Source organism: Tamandua tetradactyla, chromosome 3 (genome assembly GCF_023851605.1).
Source record: "Tamandua tetradactyla isolate mTamTet1 chromosome 3, mTamTet1.pri, whole genome shotgun sequence".
In the NCBI taxonomy this organism is placed as follows: domain Eukaryota; kingdom Metazoa; phylum Chordata; class Mammalia; order Pilosa; family Myrmecophagidae; genus Tamandua; species Tamandua tetradactyla.
Genome location: NC_135329.1, coordinates 93,736,743 through 93,749,492, shown reverse-complemented (window position 1 = coordinate 93,749,492; position 12,750 = coordinate 93,736,743). Strand labels below are relative to the sequence as shown.

The window sequence follows — 12,750 nt, the reverse complement described above, 5'->3', positions numbered from 1 at the left end:
ATGACGGCACCCGGGTTGACTGAGGTTAACTGACCCACCAGTGGACGGTTTCCTCCTGGCAGGTCTCCAGCCTCCACTCTGGCGCTTGGGGTGCTCGTTCCTTGCTGGGGGGCCATCCTGGGCAAGGGGTCCTGGCAGCCAAAACCCCTCGGCTGTTGTTCACGGCCCTGGCCACAGGGCTGCCCCAGCTGAGGTCCCTGCTCCGCAGCAGCTTCTGCCTTCCTCCCCCTTCTAAAAGTGTGTCCAGCCAAACCCATGTCTCTCTATTTGACACCTACATTTGTTCTTACCATTCCTTTCTTCTTTGTCCCTGTTGTCATTAAGGGTGCATTTAAGTGCAGATGCTTTTGTCCCGGGAGGGGTGGGAGGACTCCCTTAACCCCGCCAGGGCCTGAGATGGGGCTGGGGCCATAACCCTGGCTGCTCTTGGCAGGAATCCTGGTTTGCCAGGCCGGCTGCGTCCTCGAGGAGCTGAGCCAGTACCTGGAGCCATGGGGCTTTGCCACGCCCCTGGACCTGGGTGCCAAGGGCAGCTGCCACATCGGGGGCAACGTGGCCACCAACGCGGGCGGCCTGCGACTGCTCAGATACGGATCACTGCGCGGCACTGTCCTGGGGCTGGAAGTGGTGAGGGGCTGAACCTCCCGGCCCTCCCCCTGCCCTCTCACTTCTTGGGCCCCTTCCCCATGTCTCAGGCCCTCCTCCCACCCTCTCACATCTCGGAGGCCTCGCCAGCCATGTCTCAGGCCCCTCTCCCATGTCTTAGCCCCCTCCCCCTGCCCCCTCACTTCTCGGACCCCTCCCCCATATGTCAAGCCCCTCCCCCTACACCCTCCCCATCTCAGGCATCCCAACTTTTCACTGGACCTTTCCTGGTGGTCTCAGGGGACAGCGGCCAAGGTCTCTGTAGTTAGGCTCCCTCTGTCCCAGGCCAGCACCCTGGGGCAGGTCATCCCAGTCGTAGCCTGACTCACAACTGACAGGGAGTCCTAATATCCACTCACACTGCAGGACCCAGGGTGGGGTCAACTCTGCATGGCCCCTCACTCCATCCCAAGGGCAGCTCTCAGCCCCAGGTGGCTAGGAGGGCGTGGGGCAGGGGCCGTGTGTTCCCAGCCCCTCACACCCTGGCCCCACACAGGGTTCTGGGCAGGAGCCCCCCACCAGGCCAGGTCCCTGGCGCCCAGCCCTCACCTCACCTGGCTCAGGTTTGCAGGGCCCAGAGCCCAGAAGGCAGCCAAGGTGGACGGGTCCCCATAAAGGGGCCTGGGGTACCATTAACTGTTATCCGCCAGCGCTAGCCCCACTCGGGATGTTTTGCCTTCTTCCCAAAATCATTTTAATTTTTTTCCTCCCTGAGCTCTTTTCCAGCTCAGCTTCTCTTTGGGTTGCTGGTCTCTGTCAAATCCTACCTCCCCAGCCCCCAAGCACCCTACATCTGTGATCTCATTGTTTTTAAAAGGAGTTGTTTGCAACTTTGTTTATCTTATGAGGGGCCTCACGTAAAGCCGTGGTCTTCTTCTTTCTTTCTTTTTTTTAACATTTGTTCCCCCTATTATTTATTTATTTTTAAGCCATATTTTTTACTCATCTGTCCATCCTATAGATAAAAGGAGCGTCAGACACAAGTTTTCACAATTACAGTCACATTGTGAAAGCTATGATTGTATCATTATCCACTCATCTTCAAGAAGCATAAAGCCACGGTCTTGATTTCCATTTGCTCAGTCACCGCGTCCCAAGCTCTGTTTGGCCAGCTGCTGTTTATTTTTGTTTTTACTGTTTCTTGTGTTGTGGGCTCCACCAGTAAGCCTTGGACTAACTGCACACAAGCCTGGGACAGCTGACAGAGCAAGAACTGGGGATGCTGTGTGAGGTGTCTGGGCTGGGCCCGCCTGGTCACAGTGCCTCTGTTCCTCCCTCTCAGTCGGGTGGGGATTCCAGGTTCTGTCCTGGGGGTGGGGGTGGGGGTGGGCGGGGAGGCCCAGGTTCCCCCCGAGTCTCCCGGGAGCTCAGGCAGCCGCAGAGATTTGGATGTGTTCAGGCTTTGTGGCTGGCTTGGTACCCCAGGGTGCCTGGGAGCCGGGCTGGGCCTGCGGGGGCCCAACAGCACCCCAGCAGGCCCCACCTAGTCGCTCTGCCCCTAGGTGCTGGCGGACGGCAACATCTTGGACCTACTGCGCTCCCTGAGGAAGGACAACACGGGCTACGACCTGAAGCAGCTCTTCATAGGGTCGGAGGGCACTCTGGGGGTCATCACCGCCGTGTCCATCCTGTGTCCGCCCAAGCCTGAGGCAGTGAGCGTGGCTCTCCTGGGTAGGCTGCCTGGGGGGTGGGGGTCAAAGGGGGGCCTCCCGGCACAGCCCGCTCCCCTCCCCTGGTACCTCTTTCCTGGTGCTGGCCTCCTGGTGCTCCCAACGTAGGTGTCGCCCCGTCAGAGCTTCCCCTATTCTGTAACAAAACCGAGGTTTTGGTCGTTTTTCTTCACTCCACTCTGTTCGTTACCTAAGTAGCTTAAAGTGTAAGATTATGAGAGAAATGACATCATGTGGCCTGAAGGATGCAGCCTGTTCCGGACAGAGCTGCCTCTGCAAGGAGGACCAGGCTCTCCCTAGCTGGCAGCGCCCCTCTCCGCACCCTGCAGCTGGCGCCCACCCGTTCCGCTTCCTCTTCCCTCCCCAGCTCCTGTTTAATTTCCCTACCTCTTTTTGCAGCAGACTTTAAAATAAGAAGTTGATATCCAGTGTCTTTAATTCTTTTCCTCCAATGATCTGTTTTCATCTCCTTTCTTGCTTTCACTTGGATTATCATAGCATTTTCTCTACTAGAACTATTCAGTTGATATCGAGTAATAACCACACACTTCCAGTCCAAGCACACTATACAGTGGCTCACAGTGTCATCACATAGCTGTGTATTCTTCACCATGATCATTTTTAGAGTATTTGCATCACTCCAAGAAAGAGAGAAAAAGAAAAAAAGCTTATACATCCCATAGCCCTGCCCCTCCTTCTCACTGACCACTAGTATTTCAATCTACCCAATTTATTTTACCTGTTATCCCCCCATTACTTATTTATTTTGAATTATATTTAAATTCTTTTATTATTATTATTTTTTAGTTGAGAAATCTTCACACACATACATTCTATACATGGTGTACCATCATTTGTTCACAATATCATCGCATAGTTGTGTATTCATCACCGTGATCATTTTTAGAACATTTGTATTACTCCAAAAAAGGAGATAAAAAGAAAAAACTCATACGTACCATACACTTTACCCCTCCTTTTCACCACTAGTGTTTCCAACTAAGCAATTTATTTTACCCTTTGTCCCTCCTATTATTTATTTATTTATTTTTTTATCCATACTTTTTACTCATCTGTCCATACCCTGAATATGAGGAGCATCAGATACGGGGTTTTCACAATCACACAGTCACACTGTAAAAGTTATGTCATTATACAGCTGTCTTCAAGAATCAAGGCTACTGCAACAGTTTCAGGTACTTCCCTCCAGCCACTCTAATCCACCATAAACTAAAAAGGGATAACTATACAATGCATAAAAATAACCTCCAGGGTAACCTCTCAACTGTGTTTGAAATCTCTCAGCCACTGAGACTTCATTTTGTTTGATTTCTCTCTTTCCCCTTTTGGTCAAGAAGGCTTTCTCAATCCCTCAATGTCAGGTCCTGGCTCATCCCTGGGAGGCAGGTCCCATGTTGCCAGGGAGATTTATACCCCTGGATCTGCATTCCTTCTTGCATCAAACCTTCTATTTGGGATTATGTTCCTTCGAAGTATATCCTTGATCATTTTCTGTAATGTAGGTTGGCAGTCAATTAAAGAATGGTATCTTTTATCAGTTCCGGAAACTTCTTAGGCATTACCTCTTCAGATATTGCCCATGTTTTCTTCTCATTTTGGGACTATGATTAAGTATGTGATAGAACATTTCAGTTTGCCCTCCATGTCTCTTAACCTCCCTTCCACATTTTCTTATTTTTCACTCTCTGTTTTGCATACTGAACAGTTTCTTCTGATATGTCTTCTAATTCACTAATGATCCCTTCTGCTGTGTTTAATATGCTGCCAAACCCATCCATGGAGGCATTTTTTCCTTGTCCATTGAGTTTTTAATCTTGAATATTAGTTTCATTCGAGAAGTTGTTTTTTTTTTCCAAATTGGCAATAGCCCTTTTTGTAGTTTTCTATTCCTCATAGATATTTTCAAGCTTATCATTTGTATCTTTGAACATAGTAAGCATAATTGCTTTATCGTCTGACCATTTCATTCTTTTCAATCTACGTGGTCTCATTTAATCACAGGGTTGTTTGTGGGGACCGCAGAGGCTGAGGAGCAAGTACCTTCCTCCAGGAAGGCTGTGCACTAGCTCTTGCTGAGCGGCCCTGGGTCCAACTAGTCTGGAAGCTACCAAGTTCCTGGGCTTGCTGTTCTCTCTGCAGCCAGGGAGCGAGGGCCAGGCTGCACACCAGCCTGCAGGCCAGCCCTGGCCATGGCTGACCAGGAGACGGACTCCCCTTCTTTTCTCATGCTCTGGTCGGAAGGGAGGCAGCTCCCTGTGAGGTCTTGAGGGTGGGGCAGGTATACAACTCCCTCCTCCCCCTGCCCTGAGCTTGTGTCCTGTGGGCCCTGGGCCTTTGTGTTTGGGCTGGGCATGTCCATCCGAGCTCTGGGCCTGGGGCCAGTCCTGCCTCTGGGTGGCTGAACTTCCCCACATCGGACTTGGCCTTCCCCACTCTCTTGATATTTTCTTGCCCAACATTTCTGTTGTTTTCAGTGGGATCTTGGGCCAATAGCCCAGCCCATCATGCCTGGCTGGCACTCTTCTCCCCTCTCTCTTGAACTTTGGCCTCTATTTCTCCATCCAACTGCTCTTGTCACCTCTCTGCTGCTCACGGGGTCAGTTCTCACTGCTGCTCTTGCTGTCCAGCCGCTGGCCCCACCTGGGTCTCTCTGCTGCTCTTCCTCCCTCTTGGCTCCCTGCAGCCTCCTTTGCAGCTTCACCTCTCGCCCAGCTCAGGCCTGACCTCTCCTTTCCAGATTCACCTCCCACTGGCATTATCCAAGCTGGTGGCTCACAGTCCATCTGTATTCTATGTTTTCTGCCCGAACTCACCCCTGAGTCCACACTCGCTTGGCCTCCCACAGAGCTGGTGGAAGGGTTCTCACCCCAAACCTGCAGTAACACGCAAGCTACTGGAGTCCCTCCACCTCAGTACACCACGGCTCCTCCTTCAGTTACTTGGGGCCCTGTGTGGCTGGCTTCCCTCCATGTGGCCAGGCCCCTCTCCTGTCTGCATGCCACACTTACCATCCCAGCAGGCACCTGGTCCCAGGCTGCAGCCCCCGGGGCCCCATTCAGCCACCGGCTTCCTCCCTCCAGCAGCCAAGCGGCTCTGTAAGGCCCAGGCCAGGTGGGCTCCGTCTCCTGCAGCAAATCTGGGGGCCTGCCGGCCTCTGCCCTCGTCCCAGCTTCCCTCTGGAGCATCCTTCCCCGATGCCCATGGGTGCCTCTCTCTGCCTTCCAGTCAGTTTCGAAAAGCCCCTGAGATAAGGCCAGCCCCTCCCCGGTCATGGGCTCCCTCCCCTCGAAGGCCATCTACCTGTTTCCTCAGCTATGCTCGGTGTGCCCTCCCCCCAGATCGGATACTGAACTCCAGGGGCTGTGCTGACGCCTTGGTGTCCAGAAAACACCAAGTGTTTTCATAAGTGGCTGTTAAAACCTCAGCACTGCTGTATTAAAAGAAATACAAGGAATCATCTCAAATGCCAGTGCAGTTTCTGATGCTTCCTCTATAGACTTTTCAGAGGGTGGCTTTGCACATCCCAAGATTTCTTGGTCTCACCCCCACCTTGCCAAGCACCGTCTGTGGCCCTGTGGTGACTTAGTAATGAGTCACTAGCCAGGGCTGGCCCCTGCCCTGAACGGCTCCGCGGCTCCTTTACTCTGTCGCTCGGAGCTGGGCACAGGGGGCGTGGGCAGACGCAGTGGGCGAGGCCGGGGTCTGGCTTGATGCTGCCCCTACCCTCTCATTGTCCTGGCTTGTGGACCCCGTGGGACCTGCCGCAGGCTGTGCGGGCTTTGCTGAAATTCTGCAGACCTTCGGAACCTGCAGGAGGATGCTGGGTGAGACGCTGTCAGCATTCGAGTTCATGGACGCTGAGTGCGTGCAACCGGTCGGCCACCACCTCCACCTTGCCTGCCCGGTCCAAGGTACTGGTGTGGTGCCGCTGCATGGCAGGGAGCCTGCCTCTGCCTTCCGTGCCCTCTGATGTGTTGGGTGGGTGAGAGTGCAGGGCCACCTCCTGTCTGGGAAGCGGGAGGCAATGGAGATGCCAATTGAGCCGTCATCCTGGGGTCCCTCCCTGGTTCAGCAGTGGGCTCTTTCACACATTCATTTAAAAATCTTGCCCCCGACTGAGTTTAGTTAATGTTATTGGTTGTGCGAATTCCTTGGAGGCTTGGAAACAACCAAAGCCCGTGGAAAGGCTCCAAGGCAGCTTCGCGCTTCTGTCCAGTGGCCCCACGAAGGCGTGAGCTGCTAGGTGAGGCTATGCCTTGTGGACTAGCAAGTTAAGCATTGGGCACAGTCTGGGGGGTATAAACCAACAGAGCATTTTTGTTGCTTTTTTTTTTTCACCAAAACAAATTTTATTTCCCGTGTTTAATTGCGTATGCGCGCAGGCATGACACAGGTTTGGATTCATTAAGCCCTCATGCAGAATTATATTCTTCTCAGTAAAGAAACCAGTTCCATCCAGAATCTGCTAGCTACGCACCTATGTTACAACATTTGTATCAAATCTGGTGATACGGCATTTTGGAGAGCAAGTTGGCATTTTGAACTGAGAGTCTTGAAAACATTCAATAGCAGGTCTTGGTAATACGACTTCTGAGAATCTACCCTGAAGAAATAACCCTAAATATGGAAAAATTTTATGTTTTAAATTTTTAGTGAGGGGCTATTTTTGGTATAATAAAACTTAAATGTCCAGTGGTAAAGATATAAGCCCTGGTGCTCCCAAAGGGCAGAAGGAATGTCCGTGGTATGGTCACAGGTGGACAGTCCACCTCCCAGGCAGGAGGTGCGGCCCCTGGGCTGGCAGTGGGGCCCTTGGTGGGTGCTGGGTCTCTGAGTGGGTTATGGGGATCCTGGTGGGCAGTGGGGTCCCCAGGTGGGTGGTGGGGTCTCTGAGTGGGTCCTGGGGCCCCCTGTAGATGGTGGGGTCTCCAGGTGAGTGGTGGGGACCCCGGGGTTGGTGGGGTACCCGGTGGGTAGTGGCCTGTACCAAGACAGACCCCAGGCAGCTAGTGGGCCCGAGGGAGCACAGTGGTGACTGGACCATGCTTCAAGTGGGACCATGCCTCAGCGCTGTAGCTGGTTTTCAGCTGGGCTGAGCTCCCCGTCCAAATAGAGGAAACACAGGAACTAAGTCAAAATATTAAGTGGTCATTTTTGGCAAGGTGGGAGATTTTCTTTTCATTTTTGTTTTTCTTAGTTTTCCAAATCTCTTTTTGTATGCATGTTTTACTCTCATGCTGGGAGAAACGACCAGTAGTATAGAGAAAATCTCTTAGTGGGCTACGCAACCTGGGAGAAGGTTAGTGGTAGACCTTCCTTCCCGGCATGGAAAATGCTGGAATCTGGAAAACGCTTATATTGCCGTTGTGGTAAGAGGAACTCATGATATTTTTGTTGAAGGGATTGGTGCCACTCAGTAAGTTTTCATTTATTGATTTCAGTGAGTGCACACACATCCACACTGGCCTCGAAACTGCAACGGGTGCCCGTTAGCACAAGCCTCGTGCTGAGAAGGGGCCTTTGCGTGGCATGCCCCGTGCCTGATCCCGCATCACCCTTTAGCCATCCAGGGTTCCTCCTGAGCTGGGGAGTGCCCTATCCAACTGGGGTGGGCCTCACAAAGCCCCTGCAGTGTGCTTGTCTGTCTTCCATGGCTTCTGTTAGGGTGAAAGACTCCTTTTTCACTGCCCAAAGTCCAGCCTCCCTGAGGCTCCCCAGGGTGCAGGCCTTGGGGTCCGGGATGTTTCAGCCGCGGCCTCTTGACCCTTGACCTAAGCCTCTACTCACTCACTTCTCTTGCTCCTTTCCAGAAAGCCCATTCTACGTCTTAATTGAAACCTCAGGTTCCAACGCAGGGCACGATAGAGAGAAGCTGGGCAGCTTCCTAGAGCACGCCCTGGCCTCCGGCCTGGTGACCGATGGGACCGTGGCCTCAGACCAGAGGAAAGTGAAGGTGCTTGGGGTGCAGCTGGGCTGGCCACTTCCACCTTAGCTGGGCACCAGGGGCTGCGCCATCCACCATGGAAGTGACCGCCTCTCCTCGCTTTGACTCAACAGCCTGTTTGGGATGAAAAATGTGTTCTTGGTGTCTAGATCATCTTCATCAGGGCTTCCCGGTGCCCCCTGTCTGGCCCTCCTCACCTCCCCACTCACTCTCCTCTTCCTCTCTCCACCCCACCTTCCCCCACACCCTCTGTCTGTCCACTCCCCACCCCCAGCCTCCTTCTTGAGCACCAGGAGTGAACGATACCAACGAACCCTGCCTTCCCTGCCTTCCGGAGAACATGCTTTACTGCAGGGGGAGTCAGGAAAGGACAGTCCGCACGCAGTTGTATAACTCATTCAGCCAGGTGCCAAGAAATAGCTGCCAGGGGCTGTGGGAGCATTAGTAGGGCTGGTGGGTGAGTTCTGGGGTTAGGAGAGTTTTCCTGAGGAAAGGGCATGGGTTGATGTGGAGGCTGGAGGGGGGCTGTGGAATGCAAGGCTGGGAATGGGGAGTAGCCACCACCAGCCACTGGCCATGGCCGGTTCCAGCCTGGGGGAAGCCCCAGGGTGGCCTGGAGCTTGGGGGTCCCCACCCCCACCCCCGCTGTTGTCCTTGGGCTGCAGTGTGGTCAGTGGCCAGCAGAGGGCAGGCGGGCCACAGGAGAGAGGCTGGAGCTGGACCAGGGAGGGCCTTGGCTATAGTGCAGAGGAGAGTGCAGGTAACTGGCACTCCGTGGTCTGCCCATTCACTCTTTCTCTACTTTGTCATCACGACTTGTCTCTACAGTTAGCTCTTGTGAAAGTGTTACATGTAAGTAGTATGGAGCCTAACATCACAGTGGCCTATGCCGGCCCTCCTCCACGAATGGGCTCAGGCCTCGCCTGGCTTCCCTGTGGGCACTGGGTGCTCTTTTGCTCATCGTCCTGTGCAGCTTCTCCTCCTGCTCCCTCCTAGTGCTGCAGTTTTACCATTTGCAAGGAAGACAGGCCAGCGTCTTAGGGACGGGGCTTTGTCTCTGTGCCCTAATGGATCCAGCATCCAGTACAAAAAATACCTGTTGAATGAAAAAAGGAGAGAACCAGTCACTCACACTTAGGGCTCTGCAAGTACTATTTTAGCAGAACCAGAAGGCATAGTGCCGTGATGCTTCCTCGCCATGCCTTAAGGCATCTTTTCCTGTTTTTGGTAAATGTGCTCCGCCAGTCCCCTGGAGGAGGTTGTGTCACAGTAACACAGACCCCTAGGCTGAGGCTTCTAGGTGCACAGGTTCACTTCCCTGCCCAATGCCTGCTGGCACCAGGGGTGGCTGCGTCTTCCCTTCTGGGTCCCGGGGCTTAGGCAGCAGCCCTTTCTGGGCCATTCTGTTCTCTGGGCAGGAAGGAGAGAAGGAAAGCTGGGGAAGGTACAGTGATGCCAGATGTCTCTGCCCCAGCTGCTCCCTTCTGCTCCTTCTCATAGTGGACAGCAAGGCGGGCTGGGTAGGGGCCTCCTCTTGCTGCAGGGAGGTCACAGACGCACCCTTCCTTGTGCTCACCAGTGCCCCCAGCACCGCTCCCTCCCTGCTGGCCATGTTCTCTTGAGACCTGCCCCCAGCCCTCTTTCCCAGCCCTGTCCACAAGTCTGGCCCCATAGCCAGGGGCCTCAGACACGGTCCCCCTTGGTGTGCAGGACAGGCTGGCCTCTGAGCGTGCCCTGTGTCCTGTCCCTTGGCCTTTCTCTGGCCTGTCACACCCAGACCCAGTGGTCTTGGTTGGCCTCACCTTCCTCAGGTTACTCCTGCATTTTGCTGAAGCCCAAGGAAAAGCAGGGGTAGGTAATGGGGAGACCTTGGTGCCTAACAGTGCTGAATTCTGCCCCCTGAAGTCGCATGGAACCCAGGCGACCCTGAGCTATGGGACAGGTCCCTGGGGTGGGGCCAGGTAGGAGGTGAGTGGCGTGAAGTGGCCCAGCCAAGGTTTGGGGAAACAAGTGCAGATCCCCAGAGGCCAGACGCTGAGGGGCTGGGAGACAGGGAGGGTGGGGGTGGGGATAGGGGTGGATAGGGAAGAAGAGGGGGCAGGGGGGCAGGAAGCAGGGAGGCAAGGCCAGGTCTGCCTTTGAATGGACTCTCCTCGACCCCCTTTGCTCCCTGGAAGCCTCTGGAGAACTTTGGCGGTGGGTGAGGGTCTTTGCTTGGCAGCGGGAGCTCAGGGGTGGCCTCTGGGCCCCTTAAGAGGCAGGTGCTGGCCGCGGGGTCCCTGCATCATGTTGTGGGCTCTGAGGACCAGGCCCCCTGCTACTCCACTCGCACCTCTCCTCTTAGGGAGTCACCCCCTCTTCTTTCCTACTGTTGTCTTCTCCTGGGATTCTGGGAACAGGAGCTCAAGGCTTATTTCAGGCCTCGCCTGTCCCGGGGCAGAGTCATCTTAAGAAGCAGCTTCTCTGAGGCTGCCCCAGCACGTACCTGCGGTGCCGCTAACTGCCCCTCCTCTGCCCAGGCGCTGTGGGCCCTGAGGGAGAGGATCGGTGAGGCCCTGAGCTGTGACGTCTACGTGTACAAGTATGACATCTCCCTCCCCGTGGAGCGCCTCTACGACCTCGTGATGGACCTGCATGCCCGGCTCGGCGCCAGTGCCAAGCATGTGGTGGGCTACGGGCACCTGGGTGAGCAGAGGGCGCCGGGCGCATGGCAGGCCATGGGTGCCTGGGTGGGCAGAGGGCACTGGGCACGTGGTGGGTTATGTACCTGGGTGAGCAGAGGCAGCGCCGGCACGTCCAGGCTCCACTGTGTGTTGGGGGGTCCGGCTACACTGCTCCAGACAGCAACAGGAGAAGGGCCCAGTAATGTCTGTGGCGCTTTTGTGATGCTTTGGAAAAGACCCTGTTGTCTAGTTTTCATGGCAGCAGGCCAGGCCAGCTGGGTAAAGGGCCCAGAGGGATGGTCAGCCCAGGACCCTAACATGGAGGGGACAAGGGGCGGTCAGCACAGGCCTCTGACTCAGTGGGGATGGCGGGTGGCCAGCGTGGGACTCAGCACAGTGGAGGGGACCTCCTCCCCAAACACACTGGCACAGGTTGTCCATAATATCCTTTTGTTTCCTTAGCATCTGGTAATGGCTTCTTTGTAATTCCTGACATGGTTTGTTTCTTGTCTCTTTTTCTCTTGATCAGGCTTTTCGTATGTTTATTAATTTCATAATCTTTTTAGAGAATCAGAACTTGACTTTGTTGATCCCTTTTGTTGCATGTTTGTATTCATTTCATTACTTTCTACTCTTTTATTGTTTTCTTTCCTTCTTCAGGTTTTAGGTTTATTTTGTTCTACTTCTCATTTTATAAATTAGCTACTTGACTCACTGATTTTCAGCCTTTCTCTTTTTTTTTTCTTCTTTTGGGTGCATGGTCCGGGACTCAAACCCGGGTCTCCCGCTCAGCATTTTTCTTTTTTAATACATGTATTTGTGTCTTTATTTAAATTTCCCCCTAAGTACCACTTTAGCTGACTGCACATGACTTTGATTTTATTTAGGTAGTATCTCTGTTTATTACTTTGTCACACTCAACACATCGTTTTTGTAGCACCTGACTTCAAAGTGGTGGTCACTTAAACAGGCAGTTTGCTCAGGAACAAGAGTGGGGTAGGTATGGGCATAGCTGCTGGCACGGCTGCTGGTCTGCGTGGACTCAGCTCAGTCGCCCTTACAGTGTGTGTGGTGCTTTGCACCCACTAGGAACCTGCTCTCCTCCCCGTGGTCCTCTTGGGCCTGTGCCTGGGAGGATGAGCGTCCACGCTCGCCCTGGATTGTCCGCTGTCCGACCTCAGGTCGCGTGTCTGGGGTGGGGGTGGGGTGAGGACTGCAGCTGAGAGAAACTGTCAGCTTCTGATCACAGCTGGGCACAGCACTTGAAACCTCCCTGCAGGTGTGTCCAGTGATGTCGATGCAGTAGCTGAACAAGTGCAAGTGTTTGCATGGGAATTCCTCAAGTCCTTGTAGCGTTCTCATGATCTTTTATCTCTAAATAGTTTTAGATGTCCATGATCCATTTATTTCTTCTTTGACCCATGAATTGTGCAGAAATGTGTCTCCTAATTTCCAAGCATATGGGGGTTTTCTTGATATTTTATGGATTACTGATTTGTAGTTAAGAAAAAGTTGCACCAGAGAATACTAAACAAAGGGCAGCAGGACTTTAAATGCAGGGCTGAGCTAGGGGAACAGCCCTCGGGGGTGTTGGGGGCAATGCTGGGGGTGGGGAGGGGTGAGTGACACTGAATCTGCCGTTAGAGACACTTGGTTCGGAATCTTTCCTTTTGCTTTGAGTGGGCCACCTGGGGCTCATGGGAGTGGGAGAGGGAGAGGGAAGAAGGGGGTGAGGGACCCCTTGGTGAGCCTGGAGAACACGAGGGCCAGGGCCAGAGGGGGTCAGCAGCTGGCCCGGCATTGAGTC

At 53.8% G+C, this 12,750-nt stretch overlaps 2 protein-coding genes across 2 annotated transcripts in view; one reads left to right on the top strand and one right to left on the bottom strand.

The window, feature by feature from the left end:
* LOC143677523 (intraflagellar transport protein 140 homolog) overlaps positions 1 to 12,750 on the bottom strand; it is a 297,426-nt gene that overhangs the window by 228,341 nt on the left and 56,335 nt on the right. The gene's annotated exons all lie outside the window — the stretch shown is intronic.
* Positions 1 to 12,750, top strand: part of LOC143677516 (D-2-hydroxyglutarate dehydrogenase, mitochondrial-like) — a 34,342-nt gene that overhangs the window by 2,113 nt on the left and 19,479 nt on the right. The window contains exons 4-8 of the mRNA XM_077153533.1: positions 434 to 627; positions 2,148 to 2,316; positions 6,104 to 6,247; positions 8,147 to 8,289; positions 10,800 to 10,965. Of these exons, the coding sequence (XP_077009648.1) occupies positions 434 to 627; positions 2,148 to 2,316; positions 6,104 to 6,247; positions 8,147 to 8,289; positions 10,800 to 10,965 (816 nt within the window). The remainder of the gene's footprint in view (positions 1 to 433; positions 628 to 2,147; positions 2,317 to 6,103; positions 6,248 to 8,146; positions 8,290 to 10,799; positions 10,966 to 12,750) is intronic.